Here is a 20384-nt window from a genome sequence, read left to right as displayed (position 1 = left end):
TATGATTAGTTTCATTCAATTTGCAGAATTTTTGTAAGTAGCTACAAAACCTGTGAAATTACTTAAACTTTCATGATAAATCTTACATTTATTGGATAACATTCAGGTACGTTGGTGTTCCTTTCTTTCAAAGGTTTTCTCTTATTGATAAGTATTTGGAGAATTAACATTGAATGTTTTTATATATTCTACCCACCCATCATTTTTTTCCCCCAACTATCAAAATGATCTGCTCTAATGCACCGAAGGGCCTCAAATTTAGGGCAAAAGCTAGATTTTACATTTAGAAAGTCAAATATATCATTGATTTTTCTACAATATTGTGCAATATGGCCAGCTTGTTCAAATATAGGTAAATATAAATTACCTTCAGGAACAATAATGCATCTGATGTGCTTTGGCTTGAAGTTTGAGTTGCCAAGTTGACTTTCACTTTCTCATTTTGAAAATTAACGTCTCTTGAGTTTTGGTGCCACAATGCAGACCCTCCACTACTTGCAGGTCCACCAAATTATGATAATGTGACAATTCAATTGTTTCGCCTGTACTGTTCAATACTAATCGCGATTCGAGGGAATTTCTTGCCAATTTCAACATAATATGACACGCGTATAGCATAATATATATATTTTCTTTTTTTATTTACCGGATGTAGAAAATATATAGCCTTTTCCCAAAAATCTGGACAATTTACGTCAAAGAATGTGGCTTCTAAATACTCAGCCATTGAAATATTTAAACTCGTTTCATCAGAAGTTAAACTTTTCACATCAATGTTGCAATTGTGCAAAGTGCATAAAATATTTGTAGTAATATTGACTCTTTTTTAGCTCCCGTTCCGTTTATAAAATAAAAAGCTATGGGAGCTTTCAAATTCCCATTTAAGGCTACAATCATATAAACCAAAGCTGCTGATGTCTCGCTGGTATCATTCGTACCTCCTGCTCCTACGTCAACAAATCCATAGGTGACTTTGCCACCAGTTTCGATATGTTTGTTGATGTGCATCTCATAGCACATCATTTTGAAATACAAATTTTGATGGGTTTTCTTGATGCTCTGTAACATAGGCTTACTGACGCCTGGCGTGAATTTGATGTTCCTGAACCATCTATGGACTGTCTCTGAATCGGGCAGTACAGCTAATTTTGTCCTCATGTACTCATGTGCAGTATTTGAATAAAACATCAAACTGGCACCAAAAACTTGCATCTGAAAAAAGTATTAATTACTTTTAGTAATGACAATTTTTTTACACATTAATACTAATACCTTTAATATTACCTAGTAACTATCTTACTGTCTGACTATCAATTTACAAAAAACAGCCTGCAATTTGCCGTAAGAAAAAAATGAAAGAAGGTTTGGTATTAGGTAATATACATAAAATATATGAAGTGGTACAAGAAACAAAATTTTGAGTGGAATCTTTTTGTTCTTTAAGATCGATAGTATTTTGGATAAAAATGAGTTTATTTCTTTGGCAGACTTAAACTTCCAGTCTTATTTTAAAAATTCCTTGACTTTTCTCGGTTTTCCAGGCTTTCCCTGTGCGTAAGAATCCTGTAAATCTTGTGAGGGCTAATAATATAAAATGATGGGTAGGAATTCTCGACCTCGTATATAATCTGTAATTGAATCTTGGTGATCGGTCAATTATCTGTTATTGAATCTTGGTGATCGGTCAATTATGTAAACGTATTTTTTGTTAACGTTTCGGCTGGGATATGGGCCCTCCTCAGAACGATTTATTTATTTAACTGTCAAGAACAACATAAGTTTTTTATAAGAAAAGTACAATCAGACATTAAATACTGTAGATGTAATACTCTTAGGACTATTATATATTATCGGTTAGTGAGTACATTTCGATTAATTGAAAAAAAGATGGACTTAGAGTGTTATTTACCTTTTTTTTTATAGTAAGCGGACTCAGATACAGTCGAATTCATAATTTACAATTTGTGGAGACAATGTTCTTTGAGTAACGGTAGTCGTTGTCACCTCCTCTGGTTGTTTAACATGTAGGAGTTACAAGTTGGTAGTCATTAATTAAAAAGATTAAAAAACTATGTATCTTCACAGTCTATATGTCATTGTATTAAAAGGTTTTAAAGGTCTTTTTAGCAGTAAAATTAGTTTGCACAATGTCCAAGAAGTGGAGCCGGGATCTTTACGACTATGTTCTCCATGTCTAACAAAATTATTTTTGGTTGAACCGATAGGGTCAACTGGTGAATAACGACTGATGGGAGAAACAATTATGATCCAGAGTGAAGGTGAACCAAATATAAACAATTATACAGAAAAACAAAAAAATAATATGTGAAAAAATTATGTAGAAAAACTGTGCTATGGGGACAATAATTTTATGTGTCTAGTTAAGGTTAAACAATATGTGGTGTGTGGGCGGAGATTAGCGGTTTGTAAATATTACTTAAATGTTCAACATCTTGTCTAAGATTAACGGAATTGGTGTGTCCTACAATATTGCACATTTCTAGTAATAGTCTTTTATAATAATTAGGTTCTTCACAGAGGATGTATGTATTGTCGTACTTAAAAGTATGTTCTTTATTGGTCATATGTTTTGTTAGAGCAGTGTGACGTTCTTCAATCTCAAGTACATTGCGTTGATGTTCTTTGATTCTGGTGTTTAGATGGAGGCCAGTTTGTCCGATATAAACTTGGTTGCAATCATTGCAAGATATTTTATACACAACATTGGATCATTTGCCCTTGGGGATCCTATCTTTTCCTGTGTCAAAGACTATTTGTAAATCTTTTGAATTTTTTCCCAAAAACTTGACATTATGTTTGGTAAATAGATGGTTCAATAACTCAAAGAGACCAGATACATATGGGATGGGAAGAAATGTATTAGTAAGTCTATTGTTGTCGCCTGCGGGAGCAGAGTCAATATTGTTGTCAAGTAAGTTGTTGATATGGGAGCGTCGCTTATTTATATGTTTGTGTAATAGGCCATGAGGATAATCATTCCATCTTAGTATATTATATATGAGTGACAGATTTTTTTCGTGGAATTCTGTACTTGAAAGTTTGATGGCTCGGTCAACAAGGTTAAAGATAGTGCCTATCTTGTAGGACATCGGGTGGTGGGAATTAAAATTCAAATATCTTTGAGACCAGGTTTTTTTTGTGGAACCAATCTGTTTTGATATTATTGTTGTTGTGTATCAGCAATAAATCTAGGAAATTGATGGCGTTATTATCTTCTATTTCAATAGTGAATTGAAGTCGTGGATGATATCGGTTGAAGATATTCAGTGTGTAATCTATTTTTTCTTTAGGGACTGCAGTTAGAATATCGTCAACATATCGGAAATAGAAGGATAAATCAAAATCTAGATTGCTAATGCATGACCTTTCTAAGTCTTCCATGACCAGATCTGACAGGATTGGAGAGAGAGGGGATCCCATGGGCAACCCGAATTGTTGTGCATACGTGTCATTGTTAAATTTGAAGATTGCCGAATCAAAACAAATTTTTAAAGCTTTATCTAGTTCACTAAGTGGAATCGGGATCTTTTTTTCTAGAGAAACCCAACGGTTGTTTACTGCGTGCATAGCAAGGTCTGTTGGAACGTTGGTGAAAAGAGATATTACATCTAGCGATATTAAAGTGTAGTTGTCTGGAATAATCAATGTTTTTATTTTTTCAACTAAAGTAATGCTGTCCTTAACTCTGGAGGTGAGAGGTGTGATATTTGTGAGCCATGAATTAATTAACTTGGATAAGGCATGACGTTCATGACGTATAACCTTTTGCCTTAACACTCTAGCTGCTCAATTGTGTTTCTGCAAGTACTTGATAATAACTCTGCAATCACTAGGGTGTTTAAAATATTCCGATTTGAAATCACCAAGCACTTTCTAGTGTACTGGATTTTATCATTGAAAGTACTTTCATTTACTGAATTTTTTTTTGTGTTAGAAACAATAAAAGAAATAAATATCAGTCAACCAGCCCATTCAATTTTTGTACAAACCCATTCAATCGCTGGTTGATATTGCTTACTCCTTCTAATGGTTCACTTGGCATTGTCTCCTGGCAGAAATCATAATGAGGTGTTATGTCTCGAGCAATACTGAAAAAAAAGAACCAATTTATTATAAACCTGAATAAATGGGAAAGAACTTTAATCTCTGGATTTTCAAATTTGTTTCTAAACTTTTGGAAAGGTTTTTGGACGATCTCATTTTCAATTCAATTCAATTATGTTTGAAGCTTGTGACAAGCTTTCAAGCGGTGATTTGATCTTATAATGAAATATATGTTTACCATCCTCAAGGTATATAGATGCAGAATTTTCAGTCTCTGTCAATAGAGCGATATTTGTAGAGCTGGTGTCAGGTACTGGATTAATATTTTAATCCTCATCGATATGATCATATTTTGTGAAACCATCGTGTGTAACATTCTGTTGTGAATTAAATGTGGAACTATGAATCCTCAGTGGCATTTAGATATTACATGAATTACATAATGCTAATGAGAAAATTAGATTGACAGCGAAAAAAGAATTTAAATCTCACCAGGAAGAACGCAAATTTATTCCAATAACGACATTTCATAAAAATCTAGCTGTATTATACACAGTAAAATGAAATTGTAAATATATATTATTATTCCAAGAATCCATAGATGAAATCTGTAATTTTGTTGCTACTAAAGTTTAACCAAATGTAAATACAGTTAAATATACTACGTATGTTATTGTGTCATTCAATAAACTTTACTTTCAATAAAGAATACACTTATTACTTGTAATAGTGGATGTTCTATTATTCTTTTGTCCCATATTCATAATCTACGTAGTCTATAAAGTGGTCCGTAACAGTGAGTAGCCTATCAATTTCATTCAGATTTCCCGCTGAAATAAAGGGTGGGGGAAGAATAGTTAGTCCGACGACTCAACAGAGGCGCTAGTGGGCATTATACGAAAAATCACATTGGTGTTTTATGAGACCTTCCGCTCTATCCCATCCTCTTTGGTGATAGATGATCATATATATATGACCTTACTTTATTGAGTAATATCATACAATATCATCATATTTTTTCTAAAAATATAATAAAAATTATAGCCAGAAACATTAAATATTTTTAGCGTATTCTGGAAGTAAGTCTGTTACCCTAATAAAATAAGCGTATGGTGAGAGCGCGTTCTTACCAATTGATAATAATGTTGCGCGTGATGATAAAAGACTTATGTGTAATCTTACTTTGTAATTTTAAACCGATAAAACGAAATTGATCGTCTGTATCAAATTCCAAAGGAACGAGGAAGAGCGTCGGTATCAAATCGGGAACGAGAAACGAGAGCACGAGGCCACGACACACGACACACGACACCGAGGTCCGGGAGTCCCGGGCCGGGACTCATTGATGATGGTTATATGACCATCGAGGTTACCGACGAGCGGTAACTTATCGGCAAGAGCTGACAAGAAAAAAAATGTCAGTGTCAAGCAGTCATAGCTGTATGAGGAAGAACAGCTATCCGTAAGTAACGTTTGTTACTCGTGAGTGCTGTTACGTTCGCCGTTAACTAACATAAAAGTCGTACGTGCCCACAATTACCGTATGATTATCGTACGTTATGGTACGGTAATCGTAAGTCGTACGACCCTTAAAGTTATCACATGTACATGTACGGTATTTCCGTCCGTATGGCAACACTGTGTACAATCGTACATACAGATATAGCACATGCGTATCCCACGCCAGCCCCCTGACACACGCTGATAAAAGTGGTTCGCAAAATGTCCCTCGATTCTGCCGCCAATCTCCACCACTAGTGGCGCTAGTAGTTGTCTGTCAAGCCAAGGTCCTTATTAGATTAGACACGCGTGTTCCATTCTTCTCACTATAACGTGGGCAAAAATGTTCTTTGCGCGTTCGCCTAAAGAATATCAAACTTACATTACCGCATTAAGCAGTCTTGACCAATCTTGCTCAATTTTTTAAAGTTAAGCATTACCGAGTTGCGTCCTTGGTGTCCTGACGTTCACGAAATAAATAGGAGCACGTATATATTTTGAGATTAATCATTGTGACAGGTCAGGAATCAGAACCACACCGGGTGCTTTCCATTTAATACAAATTTCTATTGTAAGCGGCCAATCCGGGCAAAGGAATAGATCAGAAATGTTTACACCGTGTCATATGGTGCTCTAAATGGAAAGCATCTATTGTCATATGAAACTTTTGGCGCATTCTCATTAATTTTTTTTGCCCACGCGTGTCTTGACCACGGTCCACGGTCTTACATACAGATCTGGTAACTCCACCTCCGTGAAGTTGGCCCCCAGAAGTTGTTATTTTTAAATCTAATTAATGCAATTCGTTTGAGAATCGTTTGAGAGGGTTTGAGAGTAAAGAAAAATCGTTTGAGAGTTAGTAGTTTTTCCGGAAAATTGATTTTAATTTTGGGTGTGAAGTTGGCCCCTATATTTTCTATCTCCTCAAAAAATGGACTCGGACGTTTAATTTTTTTTTTTTAATCGTTTGAGAATCGTTTGAGAGGATTTGAGAGTAGAAAAAAACTGTTAGAGAGTTAATATTTTAATTGATATTAAATAATTATTCAATGTGCGATTTCCCGTAGGATTAGAGCACTTCCGGTGTGCGCATTGTGTGTGCGCACTGTATATGCGCAACATGTCTGCGCAGTGCGTCTGAAATCAGCTGTAGCGACCGAGATTGACGAAGAAATACGAGTTTCGAGGATATTATTTGTTCACAACTCGACGATGTTTGGCAAGATCATTGAAAAAACGTCGGATAAATTTATTATACGACTTTCTTCCAAAAGTTCTTTCGCTCTTTGAACATTATTGCTCTCGTTGGAATGTTGCTCAATTTTTTGAAGGATTAATTGATTTTGTTACTGGAGAACACACGATGAAACAGAAACGCCAGTTTCTTCGGCGCAGAACACTTACGACCAGCCTCCAGCTGATTTTAGATACACTGCGCATGTACACCGCGCATATCCATTGCGCAGGCTGGAAGTGCTCGGAAACTAGGGGAAATCATGGGGAAATCAATCACTCAATAATTATGGAATATCAATTAAAATATTAACTCTCTAACAGTTTTTTTCTACTCTCAAATCCTCTCAAACGATTCTCAAAAGATTAAAAAAAAATTAAACGTCTAAGTCCATTTTTTGAGGAGATAGAAAATATGGGGGCCAACTTCACACCCAAAATTAAAATTAATTTTCTGGAAAAACTATTAACTCTCAAACGATTTTTCTTTATTCTCAAACCCTCTCAAACGATTCTCAAACGAATTGCATTAATTAGATTTAAAAATAATAAATTCGGGGGGCCAACTTCACGGAGGTGGTAACTCCGGCACTTTTGAGTGGAAGGGGGTGTCACCGTTAGTGAGGCACACGGTCTTGTTTCCTATCTATCCGTTAGGGGCGCCATTGGCCCGGGGTATGATAGATATAGATATATACCGATAAGATAACCTGCTCATCGAAGTTTTTGACATTTCATAACTCAGTGTAAAGTATGTAAACGGTGGATCATCTCCACAAGATCTCATACTGTCTCAAAAGTTGTGAGCCCTCGCTTGATGTTTATGGATTTTATTGACTTAAACATTTGAGGATTCCGTTAAAATAAAACAATTATCACGCCCGCCATGGAATGCTAGTAAACATCTCAATCATTTTTTATTCGCATCTTTCTTCATTTTTGAGTGTTATTCATGATAAAAGTACATACCCCCACCACCGGAGTTTCCAGATCTGGGGCCGGATTCTGAACATCAAGTGAGTCGCGTTCGTCTTTGTGGAAGCGAAAATTTGGAGTGTGGTGTCAATCTTTTCTTTCCGGAATAGTGTATGGCTCAGAAACTTGCGGTGTGTGCCATCTAGCGGCTAATAAATCGTTCTCTATCTGCTCGTGGTAATTGCCCACCCACTAGCACTCCGTGTATTTTCTATAATTTTTTTGCCTGTGGTGCCGGTTTCTAAGGTAACCCCGCATTGAGCACGCAATATATAACAGACTACTTATCCGAAAAATAACTCTAAAATAAGAAGTATATAATATACTCAACACCCAACCTTTTGAGAAGGAATAAGAAGTTATGTATGATTAATACAAACAAACGTCAGAACGGTCAGAACTAACATTTATTTTTCTCACCTTTCTTAGCTATCGCCCTCTATTAACAGCATGTGCCACTTCGTAATAATATTTAACATCGATAAGCTCTGTACCGACCGTGATTTTCATTAACCATCGACTATAATAATAGTACGAAGAGCGGAAAACCGTAGAACTCACTAACTCGAACTCACTTGATGTTCAGAATCCGGCCCCTGTATGTAAGACCGTGTGTCAAACTACCAGCATCACTAGAATATGCAAGTTACGCTCCATGTGCTGGCACCCTGACATTGGTGGTACCGGTGGTACTGCTCTTTAATGTAAACTGTGCTTCAACCGCTTCATCGTAACATCGCACACCGTCGAAGAAGATCGACCAATCGTAGAGCACCACGATCGAAGCATTGCCACGCGTATAGAATCCTCCGCCGATTGTTGGACGAACTCGTATCTCGTCTGCGCCAGAGGGATAGCTAGTGCCTGTTGAGCGGCACTTTCGTCACTTCTTCCTTGTCCTTTGTTGCCGGAATTGGTCGCTGCGCGTGTAGTAGCGGCGTAGAGGTGTAACGGAGTGGTGTCGCGGCTGGCCATTTGATTCATACATCGATACGCACGTACGATCATTTCGCAAACATGAAGTATCTCTCGGTTTTCTTTTTTGCCATTTCGACGATCGCCGTTGTTCTCGGCGACGAGAGTTCCATCCAAGAGGAGGATGGCGTTTTGATTTTAACGAAGAAAAACTTTCAACAGGCTGTTACCGACAACCAGTTTGTTCTCGTCGAATTCTGTAAGTAAATCAAACCATGCATTTCGTAGTTTTGCTCAGCGTTCATTCACTCATTTATCTGAACCTATGTGTCACGATTGTCGTCATGTATTTATTTATATTTACTTTGTAATTTTAGCTACGCCAACAATTTTTGTCATAGAATTTAAATGAGTCGAAAATTCATCAGTACCAATTAATCTTAGTCAATTAAACTAACACATCCATACACGTATCGTCGTTATACCGTAAATGCATGTACTTTAACCGGCAGTAATTTGTATCGTCAGTGATTTGACACGTCACTCGTGTGAAGTCGAAAGGCCAACGGATTTACCGTAAGTCGGCTTCTCCGCAGAAGGAGTGGGAATGGAACAAATTTGAAGCATTTGTCATCCTTTGATTCATTAAACACGCTTTAAAATATGTTACTATTCACACACGATGTACTTTGCCTCCGTATTTTTTGAAATATTTCTTTCTGCTCATTCGTTATCATTAAGTACTGTAAGATTGTGTGATTTTTTTAGGCTCTTTTGTATCAACTCATTTGGTTTATCGCACTACACTTAAGTTAATATAAAAGGTAGTTCTGGGTATTTTACTTTTTCCTTGATTTCATCTTTAAAAATACATGTCTTACAGCATTATCAAGGACTCTTTCCATTTTTTTCGACGAGGACACTGCGTCACAAATTTTATTCATCTTGAGACGTTCAGTTTGTTACAAATTTTTGTGCGTCCGATCATCGTGATGAAAGGTTCGAGATATTTTGTCAATGTTTCATGCCTGTGCGACTTTTGTCTCAGATAGAAAGCTTCATTCTTGCATTACCAGCCCTACAAAAACTCGTCCCACATAGGTATAAGTGAAACTGCATGTGATTGGAGTACACATCAATCAAGCCACACATTTTTAACCTACCCACAGATAAATGATATGCTATCGACGTACACATGTTTAAACATCACATTGACTTTTCGTAGTGAATAATATTCATCTTAGAGAAAACAATGAAAAGATGTATCTGAGAAAGACAGTAAAAAAGACTTGTATCAGTGTGATTGTTAAAAATAGCATATCTTAACACGCAGGTTTTAAGAGATCTATTTCAGTAAGAGGAATTCAAAATTTCTACATATACATTGCCTAGAATCATATTTATCAACATCTGTATCTAGAGTTACATCGTTTCTACCTGTTGCAATAACTTACAATTAGGGGCCAATGAAAAAATGTGGTCACTTTGTGAGGGGGAGTTAAGTTTTTTTTATAGTATTTATGTTTTAGCATGAAAATTTACCGAAGATAGAAATGAAGGGCTGCTGTATTATTCGAATTGTGCATTTTGAATACTTTGAATATGTTTCATTATGAAGAATTTTAGAAATAGATAGAATTATGAATTAATAGACAAAACAGGAGTGCAAAGGGGGAGGGGGGGCATGATTTGTGATGCATTATTTTAGGATTATGTAGGAGTTAGTAATGTTACCATAGTGATTCATGCTGGGGAAAGACCATTATATCGCGATTTTTGAACTGTTTGACATTCGGTAAACTGTAATAAAACAAAGTTTATTCAAAATCATTGTAAATATAAGAAAATACTGATTGTTTCCCAAGGTTTCGTTAGAATAACGTTACTCAACTTCGTATTTTAAGGGGGTTTGGTCAAACGAACCATTGTTACAAGGGGGGGAAGGAGGTCCGAAACCGTACAAAAAAGCGAATGTATTTGTTGAATGGCCACTTAGACTATTTGTCGCTAGTTCGAGACACAGATTCTTTGCGTTTGTAACATAATTAACTTACTTATTACTAGAAGTTACTCATTACACTCCAATATGTGTGGTCCGAATTGAGTAGATTAAATACCTGTAGACAAAATCATGCCTAGTGAGAATTAATTATAGGACTAGTCTGTATGGGATAGAACCATATAGAAATAAGATATTCTTGAATGGAGCAACGAGTTTAAAGTGAATAATATTGCTATTGAATTTTTGTAAAACTAAATTGCATTATATCTATCCAAATGTCTGAAAATAATTAATAACACTACAGATCCAATTAGTCTTTATCCTAAATTTTCATTTCTATTGTTGATGAATACAATTAGTATAGTAAATTGAAATAATTATGAGGCACCTTTCTTTTTCTTTTTAATAAAAGTACCATTTATAAGTAATTGAATTTCAGTATTTTTGTTATGTATACATATATCTTAGCATAGGTGACATTATAACTCGGTTGCTTTCAATTTGTCGTTTAAACTATAATTCTTGTTCAATTGGTAAAAGAAAAAAATACAACGTAATTATTTTTTTGTGAAGTATTGAGATACATAACGAAAAGACGAACTCAAATTAGTTTCAATTTTGAATAATATGTAAAACTAGTTTTCAATCTTCCAAAGACAATTTTGTGAAGTAGATCGCACGTCACAACGTGTATGTGCTATTACAATACAGTAGGTTGATTTGAAAGATAGTAAAAGTAAGAAGTCATCCTATATTGCCAAAATGAATACATAGTAGTAGTAGATTAAACTTGATAAGTGATATCCTCAGTGACATGTCAGAATTGCGTAATTTTTTTTTATCGGCTGTATTATTGTGAAATCCTCTCGTTACTGATAAAGATTCGCGTATCTAAAAAACCATTCCCAAGACTATAGTTGAAACTTGTTCATGATTACTGTCCACAATAAGATGGTTATCTACAACTTTGAATTTCACAAATTTAGCGCAGCAAAACAGTTTTCAAAAAACTTTGCACAACACTCGCATCGCGCCGTAAAAAAGTGCACGGCTTTGATCCTAATACCACATGGGATATCTTATACTTTTCTTTGCAAAGCTTTAAAGAATTAATGTATTAATCATATGATCTTATAGCACTGACAAATGCTATACCAATTATTTATATACTCCAATAACATGGATCAAGCCCTACTAAAAAGTATTTTCAAAGTCGATGCAAAAACCATCAGAAAATTTTCTCCGTGTAGGATTGTCAGACATGCAGTGAAACATAAATTACGATTCTAATGAAATAAATCATATTGATATTACAAATAAAAGCCCTACGATCTAATTATCAAATTGCGAAATAGTCGTAACGATTTTCAGCGTTTCATTACATTAATGTTACAAAGTTTAACCTCCTGATTATCAACGGATGGAAGAGAAAGCAGCCAACGATTGAATTAATTATGATATATTTCTGCTTTCAATTTATTCGTAATAAATAAAAATCTGATTAAGGTAACAGCATGAAACCTGAATTCAATATCTTATCAGCGTTTGATAAACTTCATATACCAAATGTAAATTTGGTATTCATAACAGATTTTATCACCAGGACCCAGCATTATTATTTTGTGTTTGAAATATCACATATACTTTGAATGTTTTGAATGTGCCCAACCTGCTCGAAACGGTGACGTCTAAACTAAGTAATCCACATGTCTGAATTCAGAATTAATGACCTTTCTGGAAATCTTTGTGACTATAAAAATGGCGTTGATCATTTGGATGCAATGTGACTACATTTAATTATAACGAGTTGAAAGATTTCTTTTATTAATTTAATTGAAATAAAACTATGAAATAAAATATTTCTATCCATTATCAAAATATCGTTTTCCCAATAATTTTCAAACAGGTTTAAAAAATGATGTGTAGATGAGTGTATAACTTTAGTAGATCGAACACCACAGAACATGTAGAATTTTACTCATGTTTTGTCCTGCAGTGCAGACTGCAAGTTTGCTTTACTTAAATTCAACTTGCACACTCATTCACATACACTTTTCCATTCCAACAAAGCTATTTATATGAACAATAAGTGGGAAAAACAGAAAGTTATCTGGCATCATCTTATGACGAACTTATCGAGCTGCAATGTAGTTTTTGATGGTAGAAGTTTTAAATTTTATCAGCAATAGTTGTAAAATGAAAATTGACACAGTTAATTCTAAATTAGAAAGCTGGAAAGCAATTCTGTGAGTTAATAATGAGCGTTAATTTTACACAATAAGAACAACAGCAGATTCAATAACACTTACATGATAACATCACATACATTTAAGCCAACAACAAACTTGCATTACAACATTTTTTGACACATTGGGGCAATTTTATCAAAGATAATTATTTTGCAATTTTTGTACAGTTTGAAATCCTGTAAACTCTAATAAAGCAATACATACTCATATTTTCCAATTTACTTGACTCGGAATCATTTTAGGCCTCCATAAGTAATTTTTATTTCTAATGCTTCGTTACGTTGATCCTACTAACTTATATCTGGTGATTCTGTAATTAACCTGCATTAACCCTTAATTTCTTGCACTGTTTAAACTTCAAGTGTAATTACAATAATTCCTGTCGCATTTTCTGTTATACATAAAGTACTTTGTGAAAGTTCATGGTAGAAGATATTAGTTCCTCCACTGTATTGTTCCAGTGCATCATGTAAAATATTCATATTGTTTCCAATATTCTACACTAGTTTAAAATACGCATGTTGTCTTTTCCAGATGCTCCATGGTGTGGCCATTGCAAAGCATTGGCACCAGAATATGTCAAGGCAGCTAAGCAGCTGGCAGACTTGAGCTCTGAAGTAAAACTTGGAAAAGTTGATGCCACCGTAGAAACAGAGCTTGCAGAGGAACATGGCGTCAGGGGTTACCCAACTCTGAAATTCTTCCGCAAGGGATCACCTGTTGAGTACGGCGGCGGTCGACAAGCTGATGACATTGTTAATTGGGTACTTAAGAAAACTGGACCTCCAGCCAAGAGCTTGGCTTCCGTAGACGAAGCTAAAGCTTTCATCGACGGAAACAATGTCGCTGTCATTGGCTTTTTCAAGGTATGAAATTCTTTCACGTAATTTTCAACATTCCCAAAACAAGGTACTAAAAATAATATTAGACCATAATTAATTGATTAATACTTTCGAAATGAGCGAAATTGCTTTCAAGAATTTAATAATTTTCGATATGAAGCTATAACGAATTGTAGATATATTTGATTGTCAGTTTGAGCGTTGTACTTTCAACGATTATGCACTAGGACTAAGAAAAGGACGAATATTATTATGATGGCAAAGCAAGTAACGCTCCTAGCATGCTGCTGGAAGAATATTTAAAAATTCTCTTGAGAATACCCCTATTTACTCTGGATTATGTATTTCGTGTATACATGGATACGCGTTTCAATAAAGATTTCCGCTTAATATTTTTTCTGATTTTGCATCGCACATCAATTAACAAATTGAAATTTTCCAACGTTTGAATAGTATATTGTAGTACAAGTTCAGAAAGTTGGCAATGTCCGACAAGTATGATGTTCACAGTGTAAACCAAGGAAAATGCTATAATCACATGTATCATCTATCGACACGTGTAACACATGCTATTATTTGCAACACCTATGAAAGTTTGATTTAAGTGACAATCAAATGCAATAAGGTGGTTTAAAAGAAGTAGAAGGTTTAGTCAGCTTTAGTGAAGTCACTGGCAGTGCCGCAAGTCATTTGAAAAAAACCCTTGTTCTACGAAGAGTGATCTGAATACAAACTTCGGTCAAAAAAGTAATCCAGGAAAAAGATCTAGAACGGCAAGGGATCTGAAAGATTTCTTTACCGTACTATTCGGGAATGGACAAACTGTATTACCAATGGAAAACTAAACTTTCCAAGCATGTGCTATGAAAAACTTATTATAAAAGGTCAACCAAAACCATCATCCGTTGAATTATTCCATTGAAACGAGTGAAATTTTTATTGTAATTGCCTTTGTTGTATTTCATAGTTTGTTACTCCATAATTCGAAATTATTTCTTTGCGTGTTATTAATTGACATAAGGTCGTTCAGCAAATGGATAGCGGCATAGTTTCATACACATCTAAAACGTACAAGAATATGTTCGTATTTTTCCTAAATGAGATATAGTCCTGAAGGAAGTAGAAAAAAACCGAAGTACCAACTAGTGTCTTCTTGACTGAGTAATTTTCCAACTACATGCAGGAGACAGTGCTAGTAGAATATCTAAGGAAGCTATGGTTTTAAAAATTCATGTGATGTAATTTCTAAGTACGGCAATTCTTTTTGTCGTGTGCACAACAATGTAAAACTTTGAACTTCTCGATTGTAAAGTGACCATTTATGGCATTGTTAGTTTACCATTGTCTATATATATGAATCAAAGTTAAAACCAAACTGTTTTTGAATTTTAGGACACGGATTCAGATGCTGCAAAATTATTCTTGGATGTTGCAAACAGCGTTGATGATCAACCCTTCGGTATTTCAAGCAGCGAAGATGTGTTTGGCGAATACCAAGTCGAAGATGGCAAGATTGTTTTATTCAAGAAGGTACGATAGTTATCTTAAACAGTACCTTTTATAAGCATTGTGTAACCTTGAAGCTTAATTAACTAAATTTTAATTGCCAGCTAGTCCTTATGCATAACTGCTCTTTTACATTTTTTCAGTTTGACGAAGGAAAAGCTGAATTTTCGGGCGAAGTAACTGAAGAAGCTTTGAAACGTTTTGTTGCCAGCCAATCTTTGCCTCTGATTGTAGAATTCAATCACGATACTGCTCAGAAAATCTTTGGTGGAGACATCAAGAGCCACTTACTGTTGTTCTTGAGCAAAGAGGGAGGTGACTTTGATAAATATGTTGAAGGTATCAAGGAATCAGCAAAGAAGTTCCGTGAACAGGTAACAAACTAAACACAATTTATCCATTATTCAAATATCAATGCCACTCCCAAACGTGTGCCTAATTCCGAAATTAACTAATGATTTCGTTTCTCAGGTTCTGTTCGTTACAATTAATGCCGATGAGGAAGATCACGAGAGAATCTTGGAGTTCTTTGGAATGAAGAAACAAGAAGTTCCTGCAATGCGTTTGATTAGGTTGGAAGAAGATATGGCCAAATACAAGCCAGAAAATCCGGAACTTACGCCTGAGAATGTACTTGCATTTGTAACTGCATTCACAGAGGACAAATTGAAAAAGCATCTGCTGTCCCAGGATTTGCCTGAAGATTGGGACAAAGAACCCGTCAAAGTACTCGTCAGCACTAACTTTGATGAAGTTGTCCTTGATACCGAGAAGGATGTCCTAGTCGAGTTCTACGCCCCTTGGTGTGGTCATTGTAAACAACTGGTGCCAATCTATGATGCTGTGAGTATAATAAGTTCAGCGACATATGCAACCTAACGCGAAAGCTTTAGCAACCATTGATACTTGTGTTAGAAGGACGTCGAATCGAAGTTCATGAATACATTTTCCTTAATTTGATCATGAGATAGTCAAACATTAACAGTTTCCCAACTTAACATAGTTCTAAGCTACAATGATTTTCCTGAAGATTTCCAAAACAAACACTTACATTGTGATATTGATAATTCATTTCTAATTTCGTTAAAACAGTTGAAATATCTAGTAGATTCGTCTGATTTTACTTCAATTTTAACCCTTGAATTGATACTAGTTTTTTCCGTCTTTCTCTGCTTTTTAAAACACATAATAATTTTTCCATCGGGACCATTTCAGTAAAATTAGGCAAGTCCTCGAATCCACACAATAGTAAAGCTAAAGTCTTTAAAGTTTAACACGTTTATAGAAACTCAACCTCAAAATAAGTATTGATTCTTGATAAAGTCCTGTTTTTGACATTTTAATTTGTCATGCAATTTATGAATAATGATAGACGTTGAAAAAATGTCCAACTTTGTAGCATAGAATACTGACTACTTATAATTCCCAATTGTTTTCTTGAAAAAATAATCATGTCCTAGTATGAGTATGTACCACTATGAATTGAAAATGATTGTGAAATGCAACATATTTTCGGTTGACTCCACTCTACTTGAAAATTATCTTAATATTTCTATAGATTTGCATAAATTTGACTTGGTCGGGCTAAACATGATTCATAAATCAGGTCTAATAAGTAATCCCATTTAATTTGCAAGATGCTTATGTTCATCGAAGATCATTTATTGTATATGTCATGCGTAGCGTAGCATAGATACTTATTAGATTTCTTTATTTCTTCAATTTAGACTCTAGGGAATCCATTAGGGACATGTGGAAATGAAACTTGAAATTTCAATGATAAAATGCTGAAATATGTTTGGTTTAAATTACAGCTTGCTGAGAAATTCAAAGACAGCAAAACGGTTCTCATTGCGAAGATGGATGCCACTGCCAACGAGCTTGAACACACCAAAATTACTAGCTTCCCAACAATAAAATTGTACCAAAAAGGAGACAATAAGGTTCGTACGAGTAATTAAATCAAAGAAAGTATTAAAGAGTATGAGAACTATACTAAAGACTATACCAATTGCTTGTAAATTGTCAATTTACATTCATAACATGAGCATATAACAGTATTTAAGATCAAAATATTGCAGATCGCATTACTTATGTATTTTATATCTTGATTAGGGTTAATGCTAAATAAGATGCCAGCTATATTATTGTAGATTGGAAAACGACAAGTATGCTTGTAGACTATTTAACTAAAAATAATTGGGTCTTATTTCAAACTTGCTTATAGGTTGTAGAATACAGTGGAGAAAGAACGTTGGAAGGATTATCCAAATTTTTAGAGACTGGAGGTGTTTATGGTCAGAGCGCCGAAGAGGTAATTAACTTTTTTTGAAACTGCATTTAATTTTATAACGTATCGGTCTACTCATATGTTCATTGAGTAATCTCAGTAATTTTGATTGCTATAATAAAAATGTGACTGTATTGTTCTTCATTTTTTATGTTACATCGTTGATGTTTCAGGCCGAAGAAGAAGATGAAGATGATGATGTGCCACGAAAGGATGAGTTGTAACCTGGTGCACAATCCAAGAACAACAATTACCCCTTAAAATATCTTTTCCTATCACATGGAGCGAAGTCGGCGCAAACATGTGTTGTTGAATCGTGCGTTGGGTCACATTAAAATGGGGGAAAAGAAAAAGTAAATTAAAAATAAGGTCACCTGTTGTGCTTAAAAAAAAAGCGTCAAACCTATATTTACACCACTAAATACTGTCATTTTAACGTACAAATATCTAAGAGGGTTGTTAGTACTCAACTTTATCAAATGAGAGGTACTAAAGATCGGCCGAATCATGTCCAGGAACAATTTTTCTACAAGCTGTCAAAAGTTTTCGCAACATTTCTCTGCTGATTACAAATCTATTCGTACTTTACATTTTTGTAATTCTGGATCTTATTCTTGTGTATAATTACTAAATAGGTTTAAGTTGAGATTTTTTAAAATTGATATATTGCATACGATCGTATACAGGTTTTTTTTCCCGCAATTTGAGCATTTTTCTGTTAATGCTTTGAGTATTTTTGTTTTCGTTCAATTGATCAAATCCTAGTACAAGTCAAGAAAACCTTATCTAATTATCTCCCGATTCTTAAATTTGACCGTTTGTGAGATGTATTTTTTACCCTCGATTAATACATCTTCAAATCTGTACATCGAACAATAGTAGATTTTTTTATGTCGAGTACAAGTTTGCTAACAAGCGAGGCGAAAAAGACTGCCCCCATGGTGCGCATGATATTTTATATAGCAAAAGTATGGTTTACAAGTTTTGTTTCGTTATTGCGAAATGCAAAAAAAATAGTACTTAGTACTAAGGCATAAAGGTGCTCTTTTTCTGTATTATCGCAAAAATGATTACTTCAAGTATAGAACACAATATTCTCGCGTCCAAACCATGATTGGGTCACATAAAACATGATCAAATACAAAAGAAAGTTGTGGAATAATAAGGTTAAAAATTCGACGGAACTACAGGGGATTTCGTTCACTCGTACTTCGCCGTGACAAATTGTTATTTAAATATCCAAGTTGAACCATCACAGCGACCTGATTGACAAAAAAGCCACCATATAAATGTGTTGAGCTGGGACGATTTATTCTCCTTTCATCTGTTATTCAGTTTAATTCTTATCTTACGGAATCTAATAATTTGTGAAATAGAATTTATCACTTATTTGGACTTGATTCGAAGTTCTATGCATGCACATATATCCACGTATGTTTGCTTCAGAATTGCCTACAACGTAATGTAAACTAGTTTTTGTTTTTGCTAGGTTGTTTCATATGGGCCCAGATAGTTTTTTTTTATATTTTTTTTTTATAATACTTCCATTCTTCCATTCTGTATCTTAAGTCTATTTCTGTTGAACCTGCCAATAATTATTCAGTTACATGACTGTTGATTTATCTGCAAGTTATTTATTCCATCTGTGGCATTTAATTGAAGGAAACTAGAAAAGTGGTTGTTATTTAGGAAGTATTTAAGCGAGGAAATAATTCCAATTTAATTGTAATTTTACCGACTGAAACGTTTGTAGAAGATTATGGATGAGATAAAATGAGAAATTATATCTTTTAACTCTTTATTATACATATATACACACATACGTATACATTATTCTTAATATATCACAAATATTTGAACAAATTACTGCATTATACACTGCGAACAATCGTGCGCAGTTTATTCATTTTTTTTTAATCATGAAACCTCATTCTATACAGTCATTGCTATGATAACGTAAACATAATGAATTCGCGAATGTAAGATCTTTTGCATACCCTCTGCATGTTGCACCTAACGTTGTCTACACTGGCCTCGGGAATATTCAAAAATTCCTAAACTGCCTAAAATTATGCATATTCTACATCGAAGATGTCCAAAAGTTTTGTCAACTTGAGAAAATCTGTGCAATCATGACAGGAATAAATTAAATATGCCATCAAAGCAATAAACGATGACATTTTGCGTTCAGAAACTTAAAATCTTGATGGAGTTGAATCATTTGAATTAAATGCATGTAGTAATTGGTGGATTCCTGACCGACATGTCTGATTAAAAGCTATGTGAATTGTAAGATGTCGTAGGCTTGTGAAGTTATGTATCACATGTTTATTTTACGATTAGACCGGATTGGGAGCAAGTGAGGGTATTTTGCTGTTTCGAGTTTTAGCCACAAGAATTATAGAAAATAATGGAAAACCTTAGAAATCGGCAAATCTATGACTGTAAAGTGTATGAATAACTTGAGAAGCAGATTTTTTTTAAATTGGAAGACAGCCATATAGACACTCAATTTTTGTTTCAAGTCTATATTTACCATTTTGACTCGGTAGGTGGCAATGAAAATTTAAAAGACCGCATAGCACATCTACCATGAATATTTAATTTTCCAGACATATTTTACCTGATCCGTCCAAAAAATATTTTTAAAATTAGAAAAACTTCCAGCAAATGATTTTTTTTTCAATAATCCGTCTGGTAGTTTCAAAATATTCCGTTTTTGTTTTTTGTACCAATAATTATAGCGAAATGTACGCTGTCGAAACTAATGCAAGTCTCTTAACCATGTCCTCAAATTTAATTACAAA

General features: G+C 34.6%; 1 protein-coding gene and 2 long non-coding RNA genes across 3 annotated transcripts; 1 reads left to right on the top strand and 2 right to left on the bottom strand.

Moving 5' to 3' along the window:
- Positions 1 to 830: 830 nt before the first annotated feature.
- LOC107222937 lies at positions 831 to 2297 on the bottom strand. The gene is made up of 2 exons (XR_006905445.1): positions 1910 to 2297; positions 831 to 1212 (listed from the first exon to the last, which is right to left on the bottom strand). It is a non-coding gene; the product is annotated as an uncharacterized LOC107222937 (long non-coding RNA).
- Positions 2298 to 3426: 1129 nt separating this feature from the next.
- Positions 3427 to 4910, bottom strand: LOC124295491. Its single transcript, XR_006905446.1, has 3 exons — positions 4787 to 4910; positions 4304 to 4442; positions 3427 to 4109 (listed from the first exon to the last, which is right to left on the bottom strand). It is a non-coding gene; the product is annotated as an uncharacterized LOC124295491 (long non-coding RNA).
- Positions 4911 to 8590: 3680 nt separating this feature from the next.
- On the top strand, positions 8591 to 19371 carry LOC107222922 (protein disulfide-isomerase). Its single transcript, XM_015662463.2, has 8 exons — positions 8591 to 8947; positions 13474 to 13805; positions 15174 to 15311; positions 15431 to 15661; positions 15759 to 16130; positions 17102 to 17230; positions 17515 to 17601; positions 17751 to 19371. Exons 1-8 carry the CDS (start codon positions 8791 to 8793, stop codon positions 17799 to 17801), a joined length of 1497 nt encoding a protein of 498 aa, XP_015517949.1. The 5' UTR covers positions 8591 to 8790; the 3' UTR covers positions 17802 to 19371.
- The last annotated feature ends 1013 nt before the right edge of the window (positions 19372 to 20384 follow it).

This window comes from Neodiprion lecontei, chromosome 7 (assembly GCF_021901455.1).
Source record: "Neodiprion lecontei isolate iyNeoLeco1 chromosome 7, iyNeoLeco1.1, whole genome shotgun sequence".
Lineage (NCBI taxonomy): Eukaryota > Metazoa > Arthropoda > Insecta > Hymenoptera > Diprionidae > Neodiprion > Neodiprion lecontei.
Note: the sequence above shows the minus strand (reverse complement) of the source record. Positions and strands in the feature narration are given on the sequence as shown.

Bases quoted from the DNA above. Each gene is read 5' to 3' on its own strand.
- LOC107222922 (XM_015662463.2), top strand. From the start codon at position 8,791: ATGAAGTATCTCTCGGTTTTCTTTTTTGCCATTTCGACGATCGCCGTT. The intron at 15,312-15,430 runs GTACGATAGTTA...ACATTTTTTCAG, and splicing joins AGATTGTTTTATTCAAGAAG to TTTGACGAAGGAAAAGCTGA. The intron at 17,231-17,514 runs GTTCGTACGAGT...ACTTGCTTATAG, and splicing joins ACCAAAAAGGAGACAATAAG to GTTGTAGAATACAGTGGAGA.